We start from the raw sequence: 25,576 nt of genomic DNA, 5'->3' as shown, positions 1-25,576 counted from the left end.
CATTCAGTTCTGCTAAAATGAGCAAGTGAGAAGGCTTGCTATGGGTTACTAGACCAATACAAAATATTAACTTGTTTCAACAACATACCCACCCAGGAATACAGTGTTCTCTCCTATATTAACAAGGTTCTATACCCACTAGATCACTATAACCAACAACAGTCTAAGCACATTCCATTCAATAGAGCTCCATAGAGTTGCAGATGGGTCACCTTAAGTTCTGTTTAGCTTTACGTTACATGTCCCCTTTCTGTGTATCTGATCCCTATTTGACTCTCTGCTCTCTAACCCCTTTTATCTTCTTCTCTCTCATGCTCTCCTTTTTGGTTTCCTCTGTGTTGCCTTTCCACTTCTCTTTTTTACCACAATTTCTTCTTTTCTACTTAATGTTACAGTTAAATATATGTATTATTTTGGGTTCCTTTTCCAATATCCCCACAGGGAAAAAAAGCAGAGAAGGCAAGTGTATCTTTAAAATGTAATGCGTATATGTTTATTGTTTGTTGTATATATAACTCTGTGGCTTGATAAAAACAGGGAGGCAAGAGTCACTGTACAAGAAGGACACAGGGCAAGGAGTGGTGAGAATAAAGGCTGGTGTGGTAGATTATTCATGGATATGTTAGAAGACATTATGGTCACTGGAAGAACATCTTCATTTCAACCCATGCTATGGTTAGTTCAGGAGGGGCTTCCATAATTCTTGGCTTGGCAGATCAACATGAAAATTGTTCTGTTGAATAACTCGTCCTGCTCCGAATAATGAAAAAATTGATAGAGAAGGTTCCTCAACTCACTGGGACAGGTCTTCTTGCCCTACCATTAACCCTCCTTTAAAATACAACCCTATGTGAATACCCCAAATCAGAATTATCGACAAAACATGTTTGCTTCCCCAAGCCAACTCTATTCGGCACAGGCTCCTCAGTAGTAGGTCTCCTTCTCCACCCAACCTGTGAATTAAGGATAATGATCAGGTTAATGGTTTGTTCATTATAATCCAGTGTCTGTGAATGGTGGGTGACTAAAATAATTTGTGTCTTCCTACTGAATGAAGCTTGCGCTGGTAAAGGAGCAATCTAGATGATAAGCATTAGAATGGTAGTGGTTGGGCATGTTTAGAAGGGCATGGTAATACTTATCTATCTCATAGGCACACCCTACAGAGTTCAAGATAAAGTTTCATCAGAGAAACTTGCTCCTGAACACTGCAAGCAGCACATGAAGTCAATGGAAAACATCAGCATTGATCATCCTTACAGACATATGGAGCCCTGACGATGGGGGAAATCGACCTATGGCCTTAGTTTTCTCCTGAGAATGTATGCCTGTTTGTAGTGTTGTTTTTAATAACTTACCGCCTGGATCACGTCTCAAGATCAGCTTCCTCACTTCATCATACAAAAATATCAGCAGACTGTAGGGGAACGCACAGAACCACCAGGTCACCCTGTAGGGGGTAAAAACAGGATCCTTAGCTGATCAAAACAAAATGAAGATGCAGTCATTTTTTGGTTGTTCAGAGTTTTAGAGGGCTTAGAGGTTTCTGTCCCATCTTAGCTGCCCATTCTCTAGCTGACTGTGAATACAGTATTAATGCTCCATGTCTATCTCAGGCTTTCTTCCCTACTGGCTTCAAAGTTTTTACTGTTCCTGGCCCAAATACCCAAACTACCTGAGATTTAACTATTTATTATGCTCACCTTCCTTTATGCTCAGGGGAGCCCAATGTCTATCTCATGTCTATTTTCCATTTCTAGTTTGTACATTTTACAGGTTCTGGCCCATCTAGGTTACCCATTTCATGACTGCCTAAGGAAGATAAGACAACTGATGCGCCATCTGATGCGTTTGAAGCAACGTAGGTGGTTCTTTACAGTGAGGTTGTGGAATGCACTGCCGGGTGATGTTGTGATGCTGATTCAGTTAATGACTATAAGAGGGACTTGGATGATTTCTTGGACAGACATAATATCAAAGGCTATTGTGATACTAAACGCCAAAGTTAGTATAGATATGGGTATATATCATTTATGTGAAAGTAGGGAGGGGTGTGTGTATGGGGCTGGGTTTTCATTTGGAGGCGTTGAACTTGATGGACTTTTTCAACCTGGATTTAACTACTGTATGTAACTATGTAACTATCCTGCTTGTATTTTGCTTGCCCTGTATCATTCCCAGCCTTTCATCCCCTTCTCATAAATACAAACAAGCGAGACACTGGATGTCTTCAAGCCCAATAATAGAAGACTCTCATCAAAAGATAATTGTTTAGAAGAGTATTTCTAGAAAAACACTATTTACTTTAATTCAGAGAACTTAAATTGCAAACTCGCTTATATTCAACAGGTTTATGCCACAGCTGCCAGCTAAAGCAGCTGACGGTTAAAGATCATACTCATATTATGGTTTGGGCTCCATCTGGTGTAATGGAGTAAAATAGCTGCTATATAAGCTGCAGAGATAAAAGCAAACTCTGAAATGTTTAGTCTGGAGGCCAGTGGTCTATGTGTGAAATGCTGTGAAGTCTAACGCAAGAACTGCTGGTATATTTTTCACATTCTTTAATAATGTCTAACACATTTTTTCACTGCTTTTATAGCTGGTTAACTTTCGGTGTATATAGAGTTTTCCCCTGTGTTGGCTTGTGTGAGGCTTGGTACAATGGAGAGTTCTCCATGAGTCCTAACACCAAACTCAGGATTATGATAAAAAATGGTGCTTCCACATTTACAAAGGAGATATCCTACTGTATGTCTCTGTTCATATTACCCATTTAGAAAGTCCTAGGTCTGTCATTGACTCACTTGAGAGAATGAATCCTCAGAGCTACATCTATTCCAGGACAATGTCATAGGGGATTCTAGGTATATCAATAACTTATTTTAGATAAAACACACCCATTCCAGGACAGAATGGGAGGAAGCTCTAGGTCTACCAATATTTCACTAAAGTGGATATATCCTTAAAGCCGCATTCATTCCAGGAAAGTTTGGAAGTGGATACATTCTCAGAGCCTCCTCCATGTGAGAAGAAGAGGAAGTTTTAGGTCTATCAATAAAAGGGAAATTTCTCATATCCACATCTATTCTAGGACAGTGTTCCAGATCTATGAGTACATCACTTGAAATTATATATTCTCAGATCCACATCCATTTCAAAACAGTATGCCAAGAAGTTATAGGATTATGAGTACACCACTTGGGATGATACGTTTTAAAGCCACATCCAATCCAGGACAGTAAAATAGGAAGTTATAGGTCTATGAATAACTCTTTTGAAAGAGAACATTCTAAGCCCAGTGTCAAGTCCAGAACAAAATAAAAGTTTATGGTCTGTTAAAAATCCATTTGAGAGGAAGTTCTAGGTCTATCAATTACTCACTTGAGAGGATACATTCTCAGAGCCACATCCATTCCAGGGCAGTATGACAAGAAGGCAGCCAGAGCCGTCTCTTCAAGGAGACCAAAGATGAGAATCTTATTCCTGATGGAAACATAATGATAGAATCAGAGTAAAAACACTGCAGGACTCATAATGCGTTGAACCTGTCATTGTTTGTTTCTTAGTTGCTTACTTCATTCCCTGCTGGAACACAGAGTTTCTTCGGGTTTTACAGATGATTAGATCAGCCCATTGCACCACCACAATACTAGCAAAGAATGCAGTATGGCATGTGAACTCCACCACTTTGCGCTGTTCATAGGTCTAGGCAAAAAAAAAAAAACCCAAAACAGGTAACCAACTGGTCATAATATCCAAGGTGTGACCTATCTTCTGCCTCAGCTATATAGTAGCTTAGTTAGTCCTGTAGAAGAGATAGCATAGTGTTTTCTCAGGGAAGGAGGGAGACATTTTTGGAGAGGAGGCTAATAAAAGAGAGAACTTATAATTATTAATGAATCTATAGCTGTTGGCCTATTTTTGGGAGGCTAAGCCTTCCTACATCTTCATTATTCTTGGCCTATGCATTTCGATAGGCAAAACCCACTAGAATACCTAGCCTTCTGATAGTTAAACTTAACAAGAGTTATCTCCCCCCCCCCCAATTGGATATGCCCAGCTTACCCACTCCTGCCCATAACTGTCTTCCACATCATTATTGGACCGATCATCCCAGTCCAAGCGGATTCCCAGCAAGCTGTAGGGTAGGAATCCATTCTCCGCCAGGATTACAAAATAGGTGAAGAACCCACCCAAGGCTTGGATCATACCTGAAGAACAGAGATGATGATGATGATGATATAAGGAAAGAGGAAAATCAGAATATGTGTTCATGTATGGCCAACTGTAACATGGGCACGACTAGAACCAACCTGTAGCCCCCCTGCCAGCTAAGATAAAGGCTCTATATGCAGTGAAATTCTTTCAACCAACTTGCCGTTCCTTGCTATACAATCATCACAGCTTTTGTGTTTAAAATATTTTATTTGATTTTCATATTAAACAAATGAAATCAAAATGACAACAAATGTTATGCAGATGAAGAAAATATGTTGCAAAGGAGACAATGGCATGATAGTATCAAAACTATATTATTCATGAAAAATAACAAAAAACGAACTAAAAATTAACTAAGCCAGTGGATGCACAAGTAATAAAAGAAAGAAAAAGCCCATTTATCATCTGGAGTGTCATCTAACTATTGAACTATTGAAGAAAGCGCATTATTTGATCGCCAGTATTGGAGTTACAGATTTCAAAATAAGGAGACCAAACCAGCCTAAAAGAATCTTTGGAAATACTTCCTTTAGTTTTAGTTATTAAGGCTTCTTGCCAACTAAGCTGATTCATATAAGAGATGATGTCCGATAATGAGGGGGGTTCCTTTTGTAACCAGAAATTAAATAAAGCTTTCCTAGAAGCAGCTAGAAAAAAGGAAGTCAATAATTTACTCTCATGAGAGATAATATTTGACTTAGGATTTGCAGAAAGCATATTAATATCTAGATGCAGTAAAGCAATACATGGAGATAGTTTAATTTTTATCTTCAGTCTAGAATTCAAAAAATTAATAACTTCCCTCCAAAAAAGGTTAATTTTTGGACAGGACCATAAATAATGAAAAATTGACACATTAGTCTCGTCACATTTAGGACAAAATGATATAGGACTATTAGAGGTACTTTTAGCAAACATTTTCCCATATCCTAAATGAATAAGCTTAAAGTGTTGTATTCTCCAACTCTCTGCCAAAATTCATCACAGCTTTTGTTTCTGTTATGAGATGTAAATATTGTCGGATTCAGTAATTTCCATTACTCCTCTAGCCCATTATCATCCAACCTGACATGGCAATGCCTGCCTGTGTGAGCTTAATGCCATATTTACAGTAAGTAAGGCATGGAACAGTGGCTGTGTAATTAACTCCCAGGTTTCTATTAATCACTCCCTTCGCAGGAAGATAAATTGCATTTCATTATTTCCCAGTACATTTCCATCGGAATGAACAATCGAATCTCTAGCTGGGTATTTCTGGAGTCATAAAACCAAGTACGGCCCATATCTCCTGATTCGGCTGTGCAAAGTAATCATTCGACTTTCTAAGCAGAGCGATTCATCTTTGTAACGCAGACCCTGAAAATAAATTGGCCTGTTTGTTTTCTATTTCAGGAGCCTGCTTATTCTATTATGGGAGTCAGGCGCTTTGCTTTCCCCATACATGAGATCAATTGCAGTGAAAAAATTTCATTTAAATGCTCGCACTTAGTATCGTCATTGATGCTCAATGGTGACATTACAAAAGTAGTTGATTAGGCTTGTACAATTGCATATCTGAATGTACACCTCCCTTGCCACAGGATTTTGCCATATTGTAGGTATCTGGTGATGGGCTGGAGGCAGGGCCTGAACTCGGGGTAGGCAGAAGAGGCAAGTATCTTTTGAGGTGGAGATAGAACCCTAGATATCTCTGCAGCCTCTTCTAACTTCAGGCCTTGCAGAAGTGGCGAGTGTCAAAGTTGAGTGGAAATAGGAGTGTGGATTGAGAAAGCAGGGTTGGAGGGTTGTCAGACTGGGTGTGGAAGAAGCCAGGGGATTGCCTTGGGCATCCTCCTGTGATTGGCTGGCATGGGCTGGCTGGGGGATTTATTTTAATTTACCATATAGACACCCAAGGGCTGCCCTCCCTAAGCTGCCACCCTGGCAATGGGCCATTATTATTATTAACATGTATTTATATAGCGCCAACATATTTTGCAGCACTGTAAAGTAAATGTGTTCATAACCAATACCGGTACAAAAGGAAGGCCCTGTGCAAAAAGAGCTTACAATCTAAAGGGAAGGGAATAAGACACAAGGGGGCGAATTCACTAAGATGCGAAGTTGCGCCAGGCGCAACTTCGCCGCACTTCGCCGCACTTCGCCAGGCGTAGTTTCGCCAGCGCTTCGCAAATTCACTAAAATCCGAAGTTGCGCACAGGGGTAGCGTAAGGTTGCGGAGTTGCGCTAGCGTTGTTTCGCTATATAAAGCGAAGTTGCGCTAGAGAAGGCTAATTTGCATACGGCGCGAAATTCAAATTTCAATGGAGGAACACGTATCAGCACTACAAATGCCTAGAAAACCTTCAAATCTGCAAATAAAAATTTTATTTTGCCCTACACATGTGCCCACTGTCTAGGTAAGTTGCCATGTGTCAGGAAAAGTAGGGGGGAGGAAGGGGAGCCCCAAAAAATTTTCGATCTTTTTCAGCCTATCAGCCATCATGTAGAAAACACGCCAGCGTTTTTTGGGACTTTTGACTTTTTTTGAAAAAATCCCTATCTACTCTATTGCGCTTTGCCAGGTCTGAGGTGGCGAAGGAAGTCTAGCGTAAAAGGTAGCGTTCGCTACACTGCGCAAGTTAGTGAATTTGCGTAGTTTCGTCGCTAGCGAAGATTCGCCTGGTGTAAGGTTGCAAAGTAACACTAGCGAAACTACGCCAGCGTTCGTTAGTGAATTTGCGCAGTAGCGAAAATGCCAAACGCTAGCGAATTAAAGCTAGCGTTCGGCGCTTCGCGCCTTCGTGAATTTGCCCCAAGGTGTGGGAATGGGCAAGATCAGAATTAAGTGGATGAGATGTAGTTCGTATGTGGTATTGCATTTGGTATTTAAGCAGAGTGAGGGTAGGCTTCTCTAAATAAGTGCGTTATAAGAGACCTTTTGAAAGCAGAAAGGTTTGGAGAAAGTCGGACAGACTGTGGGAGAGAATCCCATGGAGGGTGCAGCCATTGCAAAGTCTTGAATGTGAGCATGTGAGGAGGTAATGAGAGAAAAGTAGAGGAGCAGGTCAGTAGAGGAGCGTAGTAAGTGGTTGGGTAAGTATCTAGAGATGAATTCAGAGATGTAGGGTGGGGCAGAGTTAAGAAGTGCTTTGAATGTCAGGGTCATTAATTTGAATTTTATTCTGAAAGGTAGCGGAAGCCAGTGTAGGGATTGGCAGAATGGCGAGGCAGAGGAGGAGCGGTTGCTGAGGTGTATGAGGTGTATGAGCATTGCGGCAGTGTTCGTTATAGACTGAAGAGGTGACAGTCTCTGGCCACTGGATGCCTATAAGGTAGATAAGGGCCTGACTGTGTCCGCACTCACCAATCTGCCCATAGGCCATGCTGATTAGACGCTCGTTGACCAGCTTGTCTGTCCGTGGGTTCCTTGGCTGCCTTTTCATAATGTCACTTTCAGCTGCCTCGTATGCTAGAGAGATAGCAGGCACCTAGTTTGGGGGGGGGGGAAAAGTCATTGTTATTTGTGATTAAGCACTACTGGGATGGCTGTTCTTTAAGGTGTTGGGTGGATAGGGGCTTATTTGGCAATTGAATAGGGTGCAGCTGCTCCCGACTTAAATAGTCAAAGGGTGGTAAAAACCAAATCAAAGACTTCTATAAAGGTCAGTATAGATGAAATTAATGGATAAACACCACGGAACCCAGAACTGTGCAATATATGGTTGTGATACAATGATATTGTTGGCCCAATTGTACAACTACTGAAACAAATTGATAAACAGGTCTTCCATAAGCCCCTAACTAATCTTAGCAAATTGTGGTCCCCAGAGGTGCTCACCATGTCAGTTCCAAGATCAATACAGAGGATGGTAACTGTCCCCAGTGGCAGCGGAATGTTGGCAATTATGAAGAGCAGGAATGGAGTTATTTCAGGGATGTTGCTGGTCAGGGTGTAAGCTATGGACTTCTTAAGGTTGTCGAATATAAGCCGACCTGTTAGAAAGATCAATAATTAACATTTGGACACCGACTGAAGAGATGGTGCCACTGGGGAATATCTAGAATTTACTGACCTTCTTCTACCCCCGTCACGATGGAAGCAAAGTTATCGTCCAATAGAATCATGTCGGCTGCTTGTTTGGATACATCAGATCCTGCAATTCCCATAGCCACCCCGATATCAGCTTTCTTTAGAGCTGGGGAGTCATTGACACCATCTCCTGTCACTGCTACAATTGCCCCCTGCAGGAGAGAAGAAAGTTTATAGCCTTTATAAATAATAAAGCTTTGTCAAGGCTTTTGGGCACACATATCAAGCCTCCAAGAGGCTCAAGATGCAAAAAGGGGGCACAGGTATTGAGCACTGTTGCTGATCCTCAAAGGTTTAGTATGTGGAATACAAAGTGTAATGTAATAGATACATAGTAACTGTGCAATGCAGCCCCATATGTAACTTCTGCCATAGATCGCCCTTTGAGCCAAGTATTCCACCCATACGACAAGTAGACTGTGCCTAAGGAATTATAATATAGCAAGATCCTTGTACATGGTATCAAAATATTCCTCTCTGATTAACATGTTCCTGCAGAAACCTAATCATTATATTGGGCATTGGGGCATGTTTGGATACTGGCCATTACCTGTCTCTGGCAGCCCTCAACAATAATCAGCTTCTGCTGGGGGGAGGTCCGAGCAAAAACAATTTCCGTGTGGTTCTTGAGGAGGTCGTCCAGTTGTTCAGAGGTCATGTCCTTCAGATCAGAACCATGGACCACACAAGCCTTTGCCTCCCTAAAACAGACACACAGGAGTCCATTTATGCCAGTGTATTGAGTTGGTTGCTTTATGTTCATGCTTCTTTGCCCTAACAACCTTCTTTTGGTGCTACCAGCTGCCTCATGCTATGTACTGGAGACAGACAGCACGAGCAACATTTGGTTGCACCAGAAAAAGAAGCTGTTCATCTAAGGGCATCACACAAACATTAAGACAGATCCTTGCTCACCCTGGGTTCACCTGGTTGACTGGTATATTCAGCCGATCCGCTATATCCTCCACCGTCTCATTTCCTTCAGAGATGATACCCACACCTTTGGCTATGGCCTTAGCAGTGATTGGATGGTCACCAGTAACCATAATCACCTGGACGAGAACAAAAAATAATTAATTGGTCCATTAGTCAACATGTACAACCCCTGACCGACTTTTTACTCATTGTTCACTAATATATTATTGCTAAACTGTTAAAGAATAGTTTAACAATTATATATTAGAGAATGCACATTTACTTTAACCCTCAGCTAAAATATAGTACAGAAAATGTTACTCTGAACAAAATTTAAATGAAAAAAAAACTTTGAGCATTGTCTTTAACCCTCCAGCCAACATAAACTGTAGTACAGGAGATGGAGCTTTGACATTTTTATTCTGTCCATAAATGGAAATTCAGAAGAATTTGGTAAAATGGTTTCACTTACAGGGCCATAATAACTTTGTTTCCCTTTCTATTTTAGAAAAATAAATGGCTTCTAAAAAGCCAACTTGCAATTTTATCATTTCAGCCACTAGAGGGAGCCAGCTCCAAAAAAAAACACTACACAGCATTGCCAAGTCTACAGAGAAGAGTTTACAAACATATGCAATGAACTATGTGCAAAAATGCATGAATAGTTATAACTTGCACCCAAATAAGTATCCATGTTGGTAAATAGTATTTAAACAAGAAGGAAAGCTCCAGAAGCAGTTTATTGCCAATGGATTAGCAACAATAGTACAAGCTATAACACTATCTTTTCTGCAGAATGCTTTACCATACCTGAGTAAACAGCTCTAGAAGCTCTCTCTGTTTGTTAAGGATAGCAGCGGCCATATTATTTTTGTGTGACATCACTTCCTGCCTGAGTCTCTCCCTGCTCACTCATAGCTCTGGGCTCAGATTACAGCAGGGAGGGGGAGAGTATCAAACTGAGCATGCTCAAGCCCTAGCCCTGGAGGTTTAATCTGAAAACAGGAAGTCTGATACAGAAGCCCATGAGTACACAATAGAAGGAAAGAAATGTGCTGTTTCTTATAATAGAGGACTCAGTTACTTTGAGGGTTAACTGGTGTATTTATATAGATCTTTCTTATAAAGCTTACTTAGTTTAACCTTTCCTTCTCCTTAAGTGTTCCCAATAGGGCAGGGAATATAATGTATAAGATCTCTGCTATGGAAGAGTACTGGAGAAGAATGGATTCCCATTCCATTTTTGACTACAGAGAAAGAACAGCCCAGGAGCAAAAGCACCATCAATCATTGGTCTATACCCGAGAAAGTACTGGGGGAACATTTTGTTTTTCACTTATCTGGGGGAGGTTCCTGTTTGACTATGGGAAGGAAAGCAGCCCTGGAGCAGGAAGTACAGAGAATCAGAACTTTGTATCTGAGTAAGTGATGGAAGTGGTGGAAGTACTTGTGGATCTTATCTTGCTGCCAGCCAAATAGCCACAACCACTTACCTTGATCCCTGCGCTGCGACATTTTCCCACGGCATCAGGCACCGCTGCTCTGGGGGGATCGATCATCGAGATGAGGCCAATGAAGCAAAGGCTGGTGATAGGGAAGTTGGGTTCGTCCGTGTCAAACTTGAACCCACGTTGGAACTTATCAGCCGGTAGGTACAGATGGCAGAACCCTGGGTACAAGTAGGAAAACCCCAGTGACAATGGAAGCTTCTTTGGACCAAGAGCCCGAATCAATATGGCAGACAATATACCATGGCACTTCGCAACATTTAGGTTCAGATTTAATGTTGTTCCTTATTTCTAGAAGTGTTTTCAGTGATACCATGCGACACAGAATAATGGGTAAGTGTCTATGGACTGTAATGGTTAATTAGTAATTAATAGGATCTGGTGTAACGTACAACTGAGATCTAGGGATTCTCCTGGATGGCCTAACATGTGCCCATTGTTCTGACCCACCTAGAACTCTCTCTCCCAGGCCCCCCAATTCGAAGTAGGCGTTCTGGAAGGCATCCTTCATCTCCTCATCCAAGGGCTGCTCTTGGCCGTGTAGCATAATGGTGGAACAGCGATCCAGGATTCTCTCTGGGGCCCCCTTCATCACCAGGAGGTGGCCCTCTGGGCTGTCTTCCCGCTCGTGAATAGACAACTGCGAAGAGCAACAAGAGAATATTCCTACTGGCCATCCTACTATTAATACCTTCATCTCCAAATAAACCTCATCTTCATTTGTAAATGATTGCCTTGTAGGAATTAAATGATAGATTGAAGTAGAGCCAATAACTTCAGTGGATATGCAGTCATGACCAGCAGTTCAGAAATAGCAAAGGAAAGACAGACACTATCTTTGTTACATTTAATAACAAATGAATTGCAAAACTTGTTGTCAATTTATATGGTGCAGTAAAAGCTGGAGCCCCATAACTTTGTGCCTTCTTACTAGATAACCCCCTTGCAGATTATCCAGAATAGTTGTATACCTCACGCTGGTGAGCGGTAGTTCAGCAACGATACCTTACCTGGAACTTGTTTGTAGAATTAAATGGGATTTCAGCCACTTTGGGGTTCCGCTCCCTTAATTTCCTCACCGAGCCGCAGGACAACTCAATGCATTTCAGAAGAGCTGATTCTGAGGCGTCACCAGCTGTGTCTCTCTGTTTGGTGCATAATTAAGGGTGTTAGACCTGCACTTCATGTGAGTTTATATCGGACTCCATAGATTCCTGTAATTGAAGGTGATGTTGACTACACCAATTGAGAGAGCCCTGGAGCTACCAGGGAGGTGGTGGTCACACCTGCACCCAATAGGAACAGGAGACGGGAAGGACTGAATAGCACTGAGCACAACTATATGGAAGTGCCCAGTTTTGAATTTTTGAATTTTGAGGCCATCTTAGTTTTTGAGGCCAACTTGCAGTTGTAAATTCCCCCGAGTTGCCAAAATATCAAATTTATTACACTTGCTGAAATGTATTGACCACTAGTTCTAACCGTCATTGTGGTGATGAGGAAAGTAATATGGTGGCTTCCACTCTTGGAGATATAACTGGAAATTTGCAACAGTTAAAGGAGAAGTAGAGCTTAATTTAAGAAGTAGCTAGAAATGTTGTACATTATATTTTGTGCTTCTGTACCAGCCCAAGGCAACCACAGCCCTTTAGCAGTAAAGATCTGTGTCTCCAAAGATGCCCCAGTAGCTCCCCATCTTCTTTTCTGCTGATTCACTGCACATGCTCTGTGCTGCTGTCACTTACTGAGCTTAGGGACCCACTCACAATATACAGTACACATAGAATAGAAATGTCACAATATAAGGCTGATTAGTAATTAATACAGATAATTACTACATGGCAGCACAGAAACCAGTGCAATTAGCATCACAATTTAATAATCAGCAAACCTGTAGCATCAGCTTATATTACAGGGAAGCTCATTTTCTGCTGGATAATTAGTGACGAGCCCTAAGCTTAGCTTCTCAACAGCCAATCAGAGCCCACTGAGCATGTGAGTGTCACGGACACTTTCCAAGATGGTGACCCCCTGTGACAAGTTTGAAGTCCTGGATCATTGCTGCTATTGACAAGCTCAAACTTTAGCCTCGTGCAATAAGTTCACTGTATAAAATATTGTATTTTTAGACATATTCATTTGTAGGATTTAGTTCTCCTTTAAACGTCTGGTGGACCCAATTAGACATGTTCTGCAATGTCCCAGAAGTAGCCATAGCTGTGGCTCACCATTGACACAGACACTTTTTCTTGTCCCACTTTGAAGACTGCGCGGTTACAAAGGCCGGCGATCTGAGACAAAGCAGTCCAGGTAGGAGAGCTTTTGTCAAACGTTGCACCTATAAAAAGTAGGTTGTAGCAGTTATTCCTTGTTCATGTCAAGAGATATTTTTTAAAACACCAAAAAGAGTCTTAGTGGCCGAAATGCCCAAACCTAGAAGAGTTGACGCTAAAAAGGCAAATGAAAGGCTATGGGATCCATAACAAATCCCAATTTCTCTCTCCACTTTTATGGTGTCTTTTCTAGTTCAACCCACGTTCCTTGAACTGCAGTTATATCAAGACACATTTGTTATATATAGAGAGCTACAAGGATGCATACTGGAACCTTACAAACATGACTACTCAGTGATACCCTGTTAGTGGGACATGATTTTGCCAGTGGACCTCGGTACATTTTAGGCAGCATCCTATAGAAACTCCCACACATGCATCTTATTAAACTCTTGAAGCATCATACCTGACTGGTCCTCGGTGGTGTCAGCCTCATGGATCTGGTTGTCGAACCACATGTGAGCTACAGTCATTCGATTCTGTGTTAGAGTTCCGGTCTTATCTGAGCAGATGGTCGAGGTGGAACCAAGTGTCTCCACAGCTTCCAGGTTCTTCACCAGGCAGTTCTTGCGAGCCATTCTTTTGGCAGTGAGAGTTAGACACACCTTGAAGAAGGATGAGGAAAAGTAGAGTGTTAAGTTGTAGAGCAGTGCTCCATCCGACCTGTAACACCTCTATTGTTTACACCCTAAATCCCTGTACCGTTCACAACTCGGACTGAAACTGCCCACATTGTTCACCTATTCACACCTCATAAAACTGCTCAAAGGTCACCAGCACTGTGTCACTGTATGTACGACAGTATAAACTGTTCATCTGAGGAGTTGTCCTGATAGCTTTCCCTGTCACCTGCTCTATGTTGCTTGCCCTATGTTCCCTGTGTGTGCCATACTCGGCCTGCCATATGCTCCCTGTATGTGTCATACTCTGCCTGTCCTATGCTCCCTGTGTGTGTCATACTCTACCTGCCCTATACTCCCTGTGTGTCATACCCTGCCTGCCCTATGCTCTCTGTGTGTCATACTCTGCCTGCAGAGGCCCAGAAAAATTCTGGGCCTCTGTACCCCAGAAGTAGGATAGCACTATTGTAAATGATTCAATATGTACTATCAATTCAGAACAAGTAACTATACTCCAAAGATGTCTTTATGGATACCTTGGGTTCCTCACAAAGTGAAGAATTACAGAAATGCAGTTATAGGCAGGAAAAATGTGGCAATACAGTAATGTATAACAACTATAGACAAGATTGACCCAGAAACACTTAATTTCATAGTTTTTCATCCAAGAGCCATTCAGGTGTTGTTGAATGGAAAGAGCTAGGAACTGTATTTTAATTACAACTGAATGGCCTTAAGCTGGAAAGTTCTCTGGCCCATACTAAATCTGTTTTTCTCCAGGCACCATTACAACTAAAGACAGCCCTGGTCGCCCCAGAAATGAATATATCGCTGATGTAACCATACCGTAACTGTTGCCAGAAGACCCTCTGGCACGTTGGCCACAATGATGCCAATGAGAAAGATCACAGCTTCTAGCCAACTGTAGCCAAGAATAAGGGAAAGGATAAAAAAACTGACTCCAAGGAACACGGCCACACCAGTTATAATGTGGATGAAGTGCTCAATCTCCATGGCAATAGGAGTGCGGCCTACTTCGAGGCCTGAAGCTAGAGTGGCAATACGCCCCATGACAGTACGATCTCCTGTAGCGATAACAATTCCTCTGCCGGTACCTGTAAACCAATCAAAAGAAGGGAGAGATGTTGTCTATAGTAACAGTGGAATAATAGTCTCTGGGAAGGGAGTGTGACTGTGGGATAGCAGGTATAGTAGGGAGAGATGGTGTCTATAGTAACAGTGGATAATAGTCTCTGGGAAGGGAGTGTGACTGTGGGATAGCAGGTATAGTAGGGAGAGATGGTGTCTATAGTAACAGTGGATAATAGTCTCTGGGAAGGGAGTGTGACTGTGGGATAGCAGGTATAGTAGGGAGAGATGGTGTCTATAGTAACAGTGGATAATAGTCTCTGGGAAGGGAGTGTGACTGTGGGATAGCAGGTATAGTAGGGAGAGATGGTGTCTATAGTAACAGTGGATAATAGTCTCTGGGAAGGGAGTGTGACTGTGGGATAACAGGTATAGTAGGGAGAGATGGTGTCTATAGTAACAGTGGATAATAGTCTCTGGGAAGGGAGTGTGACTGTGGGATAGCAGGTATAGTAGGGAGAGATGGTGCCTATGGTAACAGTGGATAATAGTCTCTGGGAAGGGAGTGTGACTGTGGGATAGCTGGTATAGTAGGGAGAGATGGTGCCTATAGTAACAGTGGGATAATAGTCTCTGGGAAGGGAGTGTGACTGTGGGATAGCAGGTATAGTAGGGAGAGATGGTGCCTATAGTAACAGTGGATAATAGTCTCTGGGAAGGGAGTGTGACTGTGGGATAGCAGGTATAGTAGGGAGAGATGGTGCCTATAGTAACAGTGGATAATAGTCTCTGGGAAGGGAGTGTGACTGTGGGATAGCAGGTATAGTAGGGAGAGATGGTGCCTATAGTAACAGTGGATAATAGTCTCTGGGAAGGGAGTGTGACTGTGGGATAGCAGGTATAGTAGGGAGAGATGGTGCCTATAGTAACAGTGGATAATAGTCTCTGGGAAGGGAGTGTGACTGTGGGATAGCAGGTATAGTAGGGAGAGATGGTGTCTATAGTAACAGTGGATAATAGTCTCTGGGAAGGGAGTGTGACTGTGGGATAGTAGGTATAGTAGGGAGAGATGGTGCCTATAGTAACAGTGGGATAATAGTCTCTGGGAAGGGAGTGTGACTGTGGGATAGCAGGTATAGTAGGGAGAGATGGTGTCTATAGTAACAGTGGATAATAGTCTCTGGGAAGGGAGTGTGACTGTGGGATAGCAGGTATAGTAGGGAGAGATGGTGCCTATAGTAACAGTGGATAATAGTCTCTGGGAAGGGAGTGTGACTGTGGGATAACAGGTATAGTAGGGAGAGATGGTGCCTATAGTAACAGTGGGATAATAGTCTCTGGGAAGGGAGTGTGACTGTGGGATAGCAGGTATAGTAGGGAGAGATGGTGCCTATAGTAACAGTGGGATAATAGTCTCTGGGAAGGGAGTGTGACTGTGGGATAGCAGGTATAGTAGGGAGAGATGGTGTCTATAGTAACAGTGGATAATAGTCTCTGGGAAGGGAGTGTGACTGTGGGATAGCAGGTATAGTAGGGAGAGATGGTGTCTATAGCAGCAATTAAAGTCCCATTGCCATACTGCAGATTGAACATTATTACTTTATATAAATTATAGTTCTTGGCAATATCTGTTCTGCCTGAAAAGCCCATGTCCATAAGGCAGGACTTTTTAAATTTAGCCTGAGTAATCCTTAAAGAAAAGCCTGTTGGTTATGCCTCCCTGACACCTGGCTGCCACTTCAGGGACCCCCTGTACAGACTGCAGGATAAGGACTAAGCCAACTCAGCATTCTATAGTGAATTTATTACTCCCGGCAACTGCTGCTTCTGTAATCCACAATAATATTCAGTCACTTCTAACACATTGGCTTTGTTCTTTCATTGCCTCCCCCCAAGGGTCTGAATGTATGCCTATCTGGCTATGAATTACTCCACATCTGAAACCCCCCATCGTTCTGATCAGCACAAGTACAAAGGCTCCCACATCTCACATTCTTATGTGACAGCTCCCAGGGCCAAAATAACATCCTCTTCTCTGCACAGAGGAGAACTCTGACCTCCTTATTTGTCCTTATTGCAATCTTAACTTTCCTTTTAATGTTAATACGACTTTCCCTTTAATAAGGGACTTCTGTTTATGCTCACCTTCAACACAGTTGGTAGAGAAGAAGCAAATGTTCCTGGTCTCTAGTGGGTTTTCATGGGTGAATTCAGGAGAGCGAGTTTGGGGTTCAGACTCTCCTGTGAGAGAGGAATTATCCACCTGCCAAAGAAACACGTTATCAGAGTGGTGTAACCATGGAAACCCATTGGCCAGTTAAGAACTGTTTCGGAAGGAAGGAGTCCGGCTGTGGCCCTATATTTAGGAGACACCTAGAGTTTGCTAAAAGTACTCACCTTGCACCCATGAGCTGTAATTATTCTTAGGTCTGCAGGTATTCGATCTCCTCCTTTAATTTCCACCAGATCCCCAACCACTACCTGCTCTGCATTTATCTGGAGCTTCTCTCCTTCACGTATAACCAAGGCTTGCTGCATAAAATAAGCGAGATTTACTCGTTTTATAACTAGGGTTTATATAACTTATATTGACTATGCCTTAACACACTTTGTTGTCCAAGTGGTTGAGATGCTTGATAATCGATGGGTGGTTCTCACCTGTGGCACCATGTTCTTGAAGGAATCCATAATCTTGGAACTTTTTGCCTCTTGGTAATAAGAGAAGCAGCCAGTGACAATGACAACAGCAGCTAAGACAACTCCGAGGTACAGCTGAGAAGAGACACATCATTGTACAGATATAAGGGACAGGCAGGGTGTACAGTTGGACATTAGGTTAGATGATCAATAAGGCCTTCAAACAAGCTTGGAATTACCAGGAGACAGCTGGCAGCTTCTAAAACATCTTCTTGGACTTACATTGTCATTGATTGGCTCATCCTCCATGGCGATCTGAATGCCATAGGCCAGAAAGCACAGAATGGCGCCAATCCATAAGAGAATGGAGAATCCGCCAAAGAGCTGCCTGCAAAACTTCACCCATTCCGGGGTGGTTGGTGGTGGTGTGAGAGCATTGGGTCCATCTTGGGCCAGAATCTCTGCTGCACTAGCATTTGTCAAACCCTGTTGGTTGAAATGAGACAAAATGTCAAAGAGAATATGGTCCCTCTTGCCTTACTGACTCCACCTTGCTCTTCTGTAGCAATCTTGCCCTTCTCCTGTACTACCTTGTCCTGCTCCCCACTCTTTCTACCTACAATTGTTGATCTGTGGAGCCCTACTAAGTGTATCTCTCCACACAGGCCTGATTTAACTCAGCAGGTGCTTTACACCAATGTCATACCTTAGCAAGGTCCGTCCCATATTTTCGGCCAATCTCTTCCATGGAGAGCTTGTGATCTTCCTGTATAAATTAAAGATAGGCCAATTACAAGACATGAACCAGCAGTAAAAGTTATAATGAATCTGACACTGCTGACCTTTTTACACATCATAGTTGGCTTAGTTATATAAAAAGGTGTTGACCTTTAGAGCAGTGGATACCTTAAGTCAATGATCCCCAACCAGTAGCTCGTGAGCAACATGTTGCTCTCCAACCCCTTACTCTCAGTGGCCTCAGTGGCCTCAGTGGCCTCAAAGCAAGAGCTTATTTTTGAATTCCAGGCTTGGAGGCAAGTTTTGGTTGTATAAAAACCAGGTGCACTGCCAAACAGAGCCTTAGTGTAGGTTGACAATCCACACAGGGGCTACTAAATGGCCAATTACAGCACTTATTTGGCACCCCTGGAACACTTTTCATGCTAGTGTTGCTCCCCAACTCCTTTTTCTTCTGAATGTTGCTCAAGGGTTCAAAAGGTTGGGGTTCCCTGCCTTAAGTTAATCTACTCTATACTATACAGATGTGTGATATACTTTGGAAGACATTTGTACATTTCATAATGTCAAGATATATCTCACCATGTCCACTTCCTTCTTCAGCTCATCCATCTCCTTCTCTTTCTGTTTCTTCTTGCCCCCTCCATTGTCCGCGTTGGTTGCTGCCGGAGAATACTCCCGTCCTTCCTACACGTTAAGGTTGAGAGAAGAATGATGACTTCCATGTTTGGAGACGCTGTTATTATTAAAACATATTTATCACGAAAGATGTATAAAGAATCTAAACATTAAGATTGGTAATGGCCCATGATACTTAGACCAGTAATTGGCAATTGGCCATATTATTAGAAGGATACTGTATATCAGTTATCTGTCTATGTAATTACACCTTAACCAGAAATATTTCCACTAGTTCTCCTGTTAAAATATACATTGTATAAGGAATAGTGATGAGCGAAATTTTTTGCCAAGTTTCATTGTGAAAATGACACCCATAGACACCCACAGACTTCAATGCATTTCAGCAAATTTTCTACTTTTCAGGAAAAACTGGTTAGATTCACCCATCACTAATAATGAATCTTTAATGGCCAAGAAGTCCTGCCTTATGTAGGAGTACAGTGGCACTGACCTAACCTGTGATACCCTAAAGTAGAGGTTCCCAAACTGGTAGTCTTCCCCTCTTAGATAGTCCCACATTTTTGGATGGGGTCCCAATGTCAAGACCACTTAGATTGTGATATATTATCCGAAAGCTTATTTGGTGTACTTGGTGTTCTTGGAAGCCCAGCTTAAGTTCCATATAAGGAAAGATTTGAGGAGAACTCTTAGCTGCTGCTCCAGTAATTTTTGTAATGATACCATGGAGACTATATACTTCTTATGAGGTAAGAAGGCCTTGACCAAATATTTGACTGAAAATAGGGATTCAACCCAAATAGAAAAAATACTGCCCTAGAGTATGAAAAATTGAACCTTCTTCTTGAACTGGGATGTCAGATGACCCCCAACCACCCTGGGTGTATATTAACAAGGAGAGAAGAAGGAAGAATGTAGGTGCCAGACCTGAAAGTATAAGGGCTGCAGAGAAACCTGAGCTGGTTTAGGAGACCATGTGATGAGGATAAGCCAATGCTAGGGCAAGTCTTCTTAAGTGCTTTCATAGCAATTTTCACTGACCAACCTAAGCTCCACCAGGATCGTACTCAAGGGATATTTTCAATGTAAATCTCTCATAGCTTGAAGGCAGAGCAGAGAGTACATATTGCACCTTTACATATCATTGTGACCAACCTGCCCTGCCTCTGTCTTGCTCTATTCCAGAGGTTGTAGGGATTTTTGGCCATAATTTGATAAGGGACCCCTTATTTCATAACAAGGTTATAGAGAAACAGCAATGACAGCAATAGTTACAAGAATATCTAGGAAAGACAATGGGCGTTCACCCCAATTCTTACTGCAACTGATCTCCTACCTGAACACTTAGGGGTAGCTAGAAGATCAAATACACCTATTCCTAAATCTTAGGTTGAACCTGCTCCAGGACTCTCCAGGTTGAGAGGGACCTTCTCCCGGGGAATAAAGGGGTCTGATGTTTACCCATGTATTTGTGGGTAAATGGTGTTACAATACAAACCATTTTTGATAGCAGTTGCTTTTTCCCATACAGGGAGACTAGTGGAGCTTTTCAGGACGGGATGTGGGTGCTGTAGGTCTACACCGGCTAGAGGGTTGTAGATATCAGAACAATGTAATTCTTCCTCTTAGAATGGGGCCTCAGCCTTCCTTCAGTCCTGGGACACCCCCCCCACCCAACTCCGCCTCCAATTCACCCTGGAACAACAAACTTCCATCAATTACAGTCCAACCACTGTGCACAGCTGCGCCTTGGGGTCAGCACTTTCCCTCTCCCCTTTGACCCCTAATTCTATCGGGAGGCCACCCTGGCCTGTGTGTTCCATGAGAGAGAGATTTTGTGGCTGCTCTTGGGTGCACCTGTCTCATACTGCATGAGATCCGCGTATTGGCCGGGAATAGAATTCCATGATTTTTCCATTACAGAACAAATAAACACGCAGCTCCACCAAACAACCCACAATCCCATTACTCAGCCAATATCCTCTGGGCTTTGGCCCCCATGTACATATGAACAGGAAAATACCCCCAACAACATTGTGTTTGCTAATTTGCCACCCCAGTCCCAGTCTACAGTGTAGAATTGTATCCTCATATACTGGAGACCCCCAGATCTTGGTTTACCTGCACATTTCTTCCATCACTATGTCATCATGCTAGCATGACATCACCTGCAGAATTTTTAACCCCCTCAAAAAAGGATTAAAGGATTTCATTCAGTTTCAGGATTACCGAATAAAACACAACTTCACTAATCTTTCTGTGTTTGTAGCATGGTTTGCACTTGAATCAACAGGCCTGCAGTTCTGATTGGCTAACAGTGTCTGGGTCTTAAAGGGGACCCATCACCCAAAAAAATTATTCAAAATCCTATTTTATCACATTAGTCAAGCAAAATGAACTTTAATGACACTATATAAACGATTTAATTTTTGCTTCCTTCAGTCTGGGAATTCATAATTATAACAAGCAGGCAGCAGCCATTTTGTGGACACTGTTATTAAGACAAGTCTTGTATCATCTCAGAATCTTGTTTGTGCACCAGAATGGGGGACCTGATGTCCATCCCCATGTCCTGGTTACACAATTAAATGTTAAAGAGAACTGGGGGAATGTGGGGAGAGCAGTGACATCTAAGAAGTGCTGAATGGAAAGTGAAAGGAATTGTCTGCCCCGCCTCTATGCCACTGGCATAGAGGAGGGGCAGACAATATTTGATTGACAGCGGAGATTTTTAAATGAGCTTACAACAGCTATGAATGCTTTAATAAAAAATAGAAATTGGATTTCATGTTTAATTTGAAAAGGACTTTTATTATACAAATTTTTGTGTCTGGGTGACGGGTCCACTTTAAATGCCACAACATCACCCCATTGATCCCTATGGAATGGGTTTGTTGAATTGTGGTACTGCAAGTCATACAGCGAACTCTCAATAGCAGGCATACTTCCCCTTTAATCAGATATGTTATCAGGCATAGAAGATGTTGTACTGAACTACAAGTCCCAGTAACTCTATGGATAGGAAAATGTATACTGGGAGTAACATACTAGAATTTTATACATAGGACTGAGCAGGTAACCAGGGAAGAGGATACAGGTGTAAAGGGAGTTTTAGCATGAGTATAGGAAGGGTTCCTTTACTATAAGGGCACTTCCTTTCACTATGAAACACATCAGGGTTTTATTAGTGAAAGATACTGATGGACCCAGAGATACAGGTACTGACACTGTCACCCAAGTAATTCAGTTGAATTCATGGTACACAGGATAACTTGTCTGCTGGAAGGCGGCAGCAGACAATGCAGTTCAAAATACAGGTATAGGATCTTTTATCCAGAAACCCGTTATCCAGAAAACTCTTTATTATATCCGAATTTTTAAAAATGATTAAATTTTTCTCTGTAATAATAAAACAGTAGCTTGTACTTGATCCCAACTAAGATATAATTAATCCTTATTGGAAGCAAAACCAGCCTATTGGGTTTATTTTCTAGTAGACTTAAGGTATGAAGATCCATATTATGGAAAGATCCGTTATCCGGAAAACCCCAGGTCCCGAGCTTTCTGGATAACAGGTCCAATACCTGTACAGGCAATACATGTATGTGTAACAGCTTACAGCAGGAATAAGTCAGACTATAGACAATGCAAAACATGATCAGGATGGATAAACACATTAATTGCACGTTTCCCAGTGGATTTAAACCCGGGTGTAAATGTAAATCGCAACTGACAGCAGTGTTTGTATATCCCAATCAGGGTCTCTGCTTCTGACTCCTGAAACAACTATAGGAGGTCTGGAGTCTGCTGAATGTTTTCAGGAGTCAAACACAGCAGTGCAGAGTCAGACTTGTACCAATTTCAATAGCAATTCGATTTACATGAATTAAGGTATATTGGAATTACGTTTGCTTTTATTCGGATTAGTTCTCATTTAAAACAGGGATTACTCTAGTTAAAAATATCGATTTTGCCTAAATTTTCAATCCCCCCCCCCCTTTCTAGCAGCATGTTTTACCAGACTCAGCCCATTGCTCCTTTATAGGTATGGTATCCGTTATCTGGAAACCCGTTATCCAGAAAGCTCCAAATTACCGCACAGCCATTTCTCTTAAATTCCATTTTAATGAATTAAGTCAAATTTATAAATTTATAAATTTTCTCTGAAATAATAAAACAGAACCTGTTACTTGATCCCAAATAAGTTGAATTTATCCTTATTGGAGGCAAAACCAGCCTATTGGGTTTATTTAATGTTCACATGATTTTCTAGTAGACTTAAGGTACGAAGATCCAAATTACAGAAAGATCCGTTATCCGGAAAACCCCAGGTCCCGAGCATTCTGGATAACAGGTCCCATACCTGTACAGGCAATACATGTATGTTTAACACCTTACAGCAGGAATAGGTCAGACTATAGACAATTCAAAGCATCATCAGGATGGAGTATGTTTTAAAGGGGAACTCCACCCAAAAAAAAGAAAATGTAATTCTAAGCAACCTTTCAATATAAACTTTCAGTGGGTTTAAACCGGGGTGTAAATGTAAATTGCTACTGACAGCAGTGTTTGTATATTCCATTTGGGTCTCTGGTTCTGACTCCTGAAACAACTATAGTAAGTCTGGAGCCTATTGGGTTTATTTACATGATTTTTTAGTAGACTTAAGATACAAAGATCCAAATTACGGAAAGATCCCTTATTTGGAAACCCCCATGTCCGAGCATTATGGATAACAGGTCCCATATCTAAACATATAAACATTAAATAAACCCAATAGGCTGGTTTTGCCTCTATATAATATATATATGTATATATATATATATATATATATATATATATATATATATATATATATATATATATAAAATACATGATCTGATACTGGTGTCCCTGGAATGGCTATGTAAGTACAGTATATAGACTTACCCCTCTCCCCATCTTTTTCTCCCTCTCGGCGGAATCCGATCAGGGGGTGGGGGGAAAAAATGACAAATAAAAAAAAAATATCCTCCAAATAAAATAAAATGAAATGTAAGAATTCTTTCCTTAAATAGCTCCCCGTGTGTGTTTGTCCTTCTGTGGGAAGAAGCACTTGTTGAAACTAGAGATGAATTGGGGGCAGGCTCCTCCCTGTCTGTGGGGGGGGATCTGGGCCCCTCCTCCAACCCCCCAAATTCACAGTACCAGTTGATAAACTTTGGACTGGCCATGGCTCCATTAGAGGTTGGTAATAACTAGAATAACCTGCCTTCCTCCCACCCCCTGCTTATGTCCCTCTGTCTCTTTGTCTGTCTCTTTCTTTCTCTGTCTGTCACTTTGAATTTCCATTTTCCTCCTCATTCCCCTGCACTCTCCCCCTCTCTGCCCTTATTTCTAAATTTATCTATTTCTTCCTCGTCAGATCCAGCCCTGCTTTACACATCTCCGTATGACTTATCTCTCACTGTATTTCCCTCTAATTGTCTCCTCAGCTCCCCACATTCCCCTTTATCTGCCTGACCCAAATACTCCCAGTCCTCACTAACGTCCCCCCCTAATGACACCAGGGCACAGGGACCCAGAATAAAACCATCTTACATATTAATTCACTATATATCATTATTATTATCAATCATTATAGAGACTGTCCATCATTCCTATCCCTGCCCCAGTGGAGCTTACAATCTAGTTAAATGTGCTTTTCAAGCAAACAATGCCCTTTCAAGTGACACTCTCTACAACAATTACATTTTTATTCCTTTTTTAATTATGTAACATTTTGTTTTAATGCTATATGGCCCTTCTGGTTACTAGGATCAGACTTAGCCTAGCAACCAGACCACTGCATGACCAGTTGCATTAAAGGGGTGGTTCACCTTTATATTAACTTTTAGTATGTTAAAAAATGGCTAATTCTAAGCAACTTTTCAATCGCTCTTTATTTTTTTCTTTATTATAGTTGAAAATTCATAAATTATCCTTGTCCCTCGCTGTGGCCATTTAAATGGAAACTATAGCAAAAATGAAAATTTAATACAAGCTTCATCATACTGAAGTAAGAAACTTTCTCAATACAATCAATTAAATATTCTTTACTGTTTCTGAAATAATCAAGTTTATCTTCACTATTCCTCTCTCAGCATCTATTTCTCTTCATTCTGTCTTCATGCAGCAGTTGGGTGTCAGATATTCACTGACAGTTACATCCAATATATCTTATAGGGGGGCTCCTTTCCTAGCAGATTTATTAGAGCCCACTCAAATAACTAATTCTAGCACAAACAAAATGTAACAAAATAACTGCCTTTTGCACAAATTCTGCATGTAGAGAGACATGATGTCTGGTGAGTTTAATAGAGTGAGCTCTAATCCATCTTCTAGGCAAAAGGAGCCCCCCTATAAGATATATTGGATCTAACTGTCAGTGAATATCTGACACTCAACTGCTGATTGAAGAGAGAATGAAGAGAAACAGATGCTGAGAGAGGAATAGTGAAGATAAACTTGATTATTTCAGAAACAATACAGAATATTTAATTGATTGTATTTAGAAAGTTTCTTATTTCAGTATGATGAAGCTTATATTAAATGTTTACTATTTTTTTGTGATAGTTCCCCTTTAAGTTAACTTTTAGTATGTTATACAATGGCTAATTCTAAGCAACTTTTGAATTGGCCTTCATTATTTATTTTTATAGTTTCCAAATTATTTGCCTACTTCTTCTGCTTCTTTCCTGCTTTCAAATGGGGGTCATTGACCCATCTAACAAAAACAAATGCTCTGTAAGGCTACAAATGTATAGTTATTGCTACTTTTTATTC

The 25,576-nt window shown here is 41.5% G+C and overlaps 1 protein-coding gene across 2 annotated transcripts; it reads right to left on the bottom strand.

Moving 5' to 3' along the window:
• Positions 1–466: 466 nt before the first annotated feature.
• Positions 467–23,992, bottom strand: atp1a2.L (ATPase, Na+/K+ transporting, alpha 2 polypeptide L homeolog). 2 transcript variants are annotated; one of them, XM_041573651.1, is made up of 23 exons: positions 23,702–23,992; positions 18,716–18,869; positions 18,102–18,161; positions 17,678–17,881; positions 17,417–17,530; positions 17,156–17,290; positions 16,904–17,021; positions 14,516–14,784; positions 13,456–13,654; positions 12,945–13,054; positions 11,727–11,861; positions 11,167–11,356; positions 10,702–10,877; positions 9,209–9,345; positions 8,844–8,994; positions 8,277–8,445; positions 8,042–8,196; positions 7,568–7,691; positions 4,069–4,214; positions 3,578–3,708; positions 3,385–3,486; positions 1,359–1,450; positions 467–953 (listed from the first exon to the last, which is right to left on the bottom strand). In XM_041573651.1, the coding sequence occupies exons 2-23, from the start codon at positions 18,743–18,745 to the stop codon at positions 925–927; spliced, it is 2,976 nt and encodes a 991-aa protein (XP_041429585.1). In that variant the 5' UTR covers positions 18,746–18,869; positions 23,702–23,992; the 3' UTR covers positions 467–924. The 2 variants fall into 2 exon arrangements, with proteins under 2 accessions (XP_041429585.1, XP_018086999.1); XM_018231510.2 differs by having other exon boundaries at positions 18,716–18,820.
• Between the last annotated feature and the right edge of the window lie 1,584 nt (positions 23,993–25,576).

The sequence above is a fragment of the Xenopus laevis genome, chromosome 8L (genome assembly GCF_017654675.1).
Source record: "Xenopus laevis strain J_2021 chromosome 8L, Xenopus_laevis_v10.1, whole genome shotgun sequence".
Taxonomy (NCBI): Eukaryota; Metazoa; Chordata; class Amphibia; order Anura; family Pipidae; genus Xenopus; species Xenopus laevis.
Note: the sequence above shows the minus strand (reverse complement) of the source record. Positions and strands in the feature narration are given on the sequence as shown.

What these genes read in the sequence shown, in the direction of transcription:
- atp1a2.L (XM_018231510.2), bottom strand. An exon ending in TTGAGGGCTGCCAGAGACAG is followed by an intron (nt 8,446 to 8,843) that starts GTAATGGCCAGT and finishes TCTCTCCTGCAG; the next exon opens with GGGGCAATTGTAGCAGTGAC. An exon ending in ACAGTTATGGGCAGGAGTGG is followed by an intron (nt 3,709 to 4,068) that starts GTAAGCTGGGCA and finishes TTTTTTGCCTAG; the next exon opens with ACCTATGAACAGCGCAAAGT.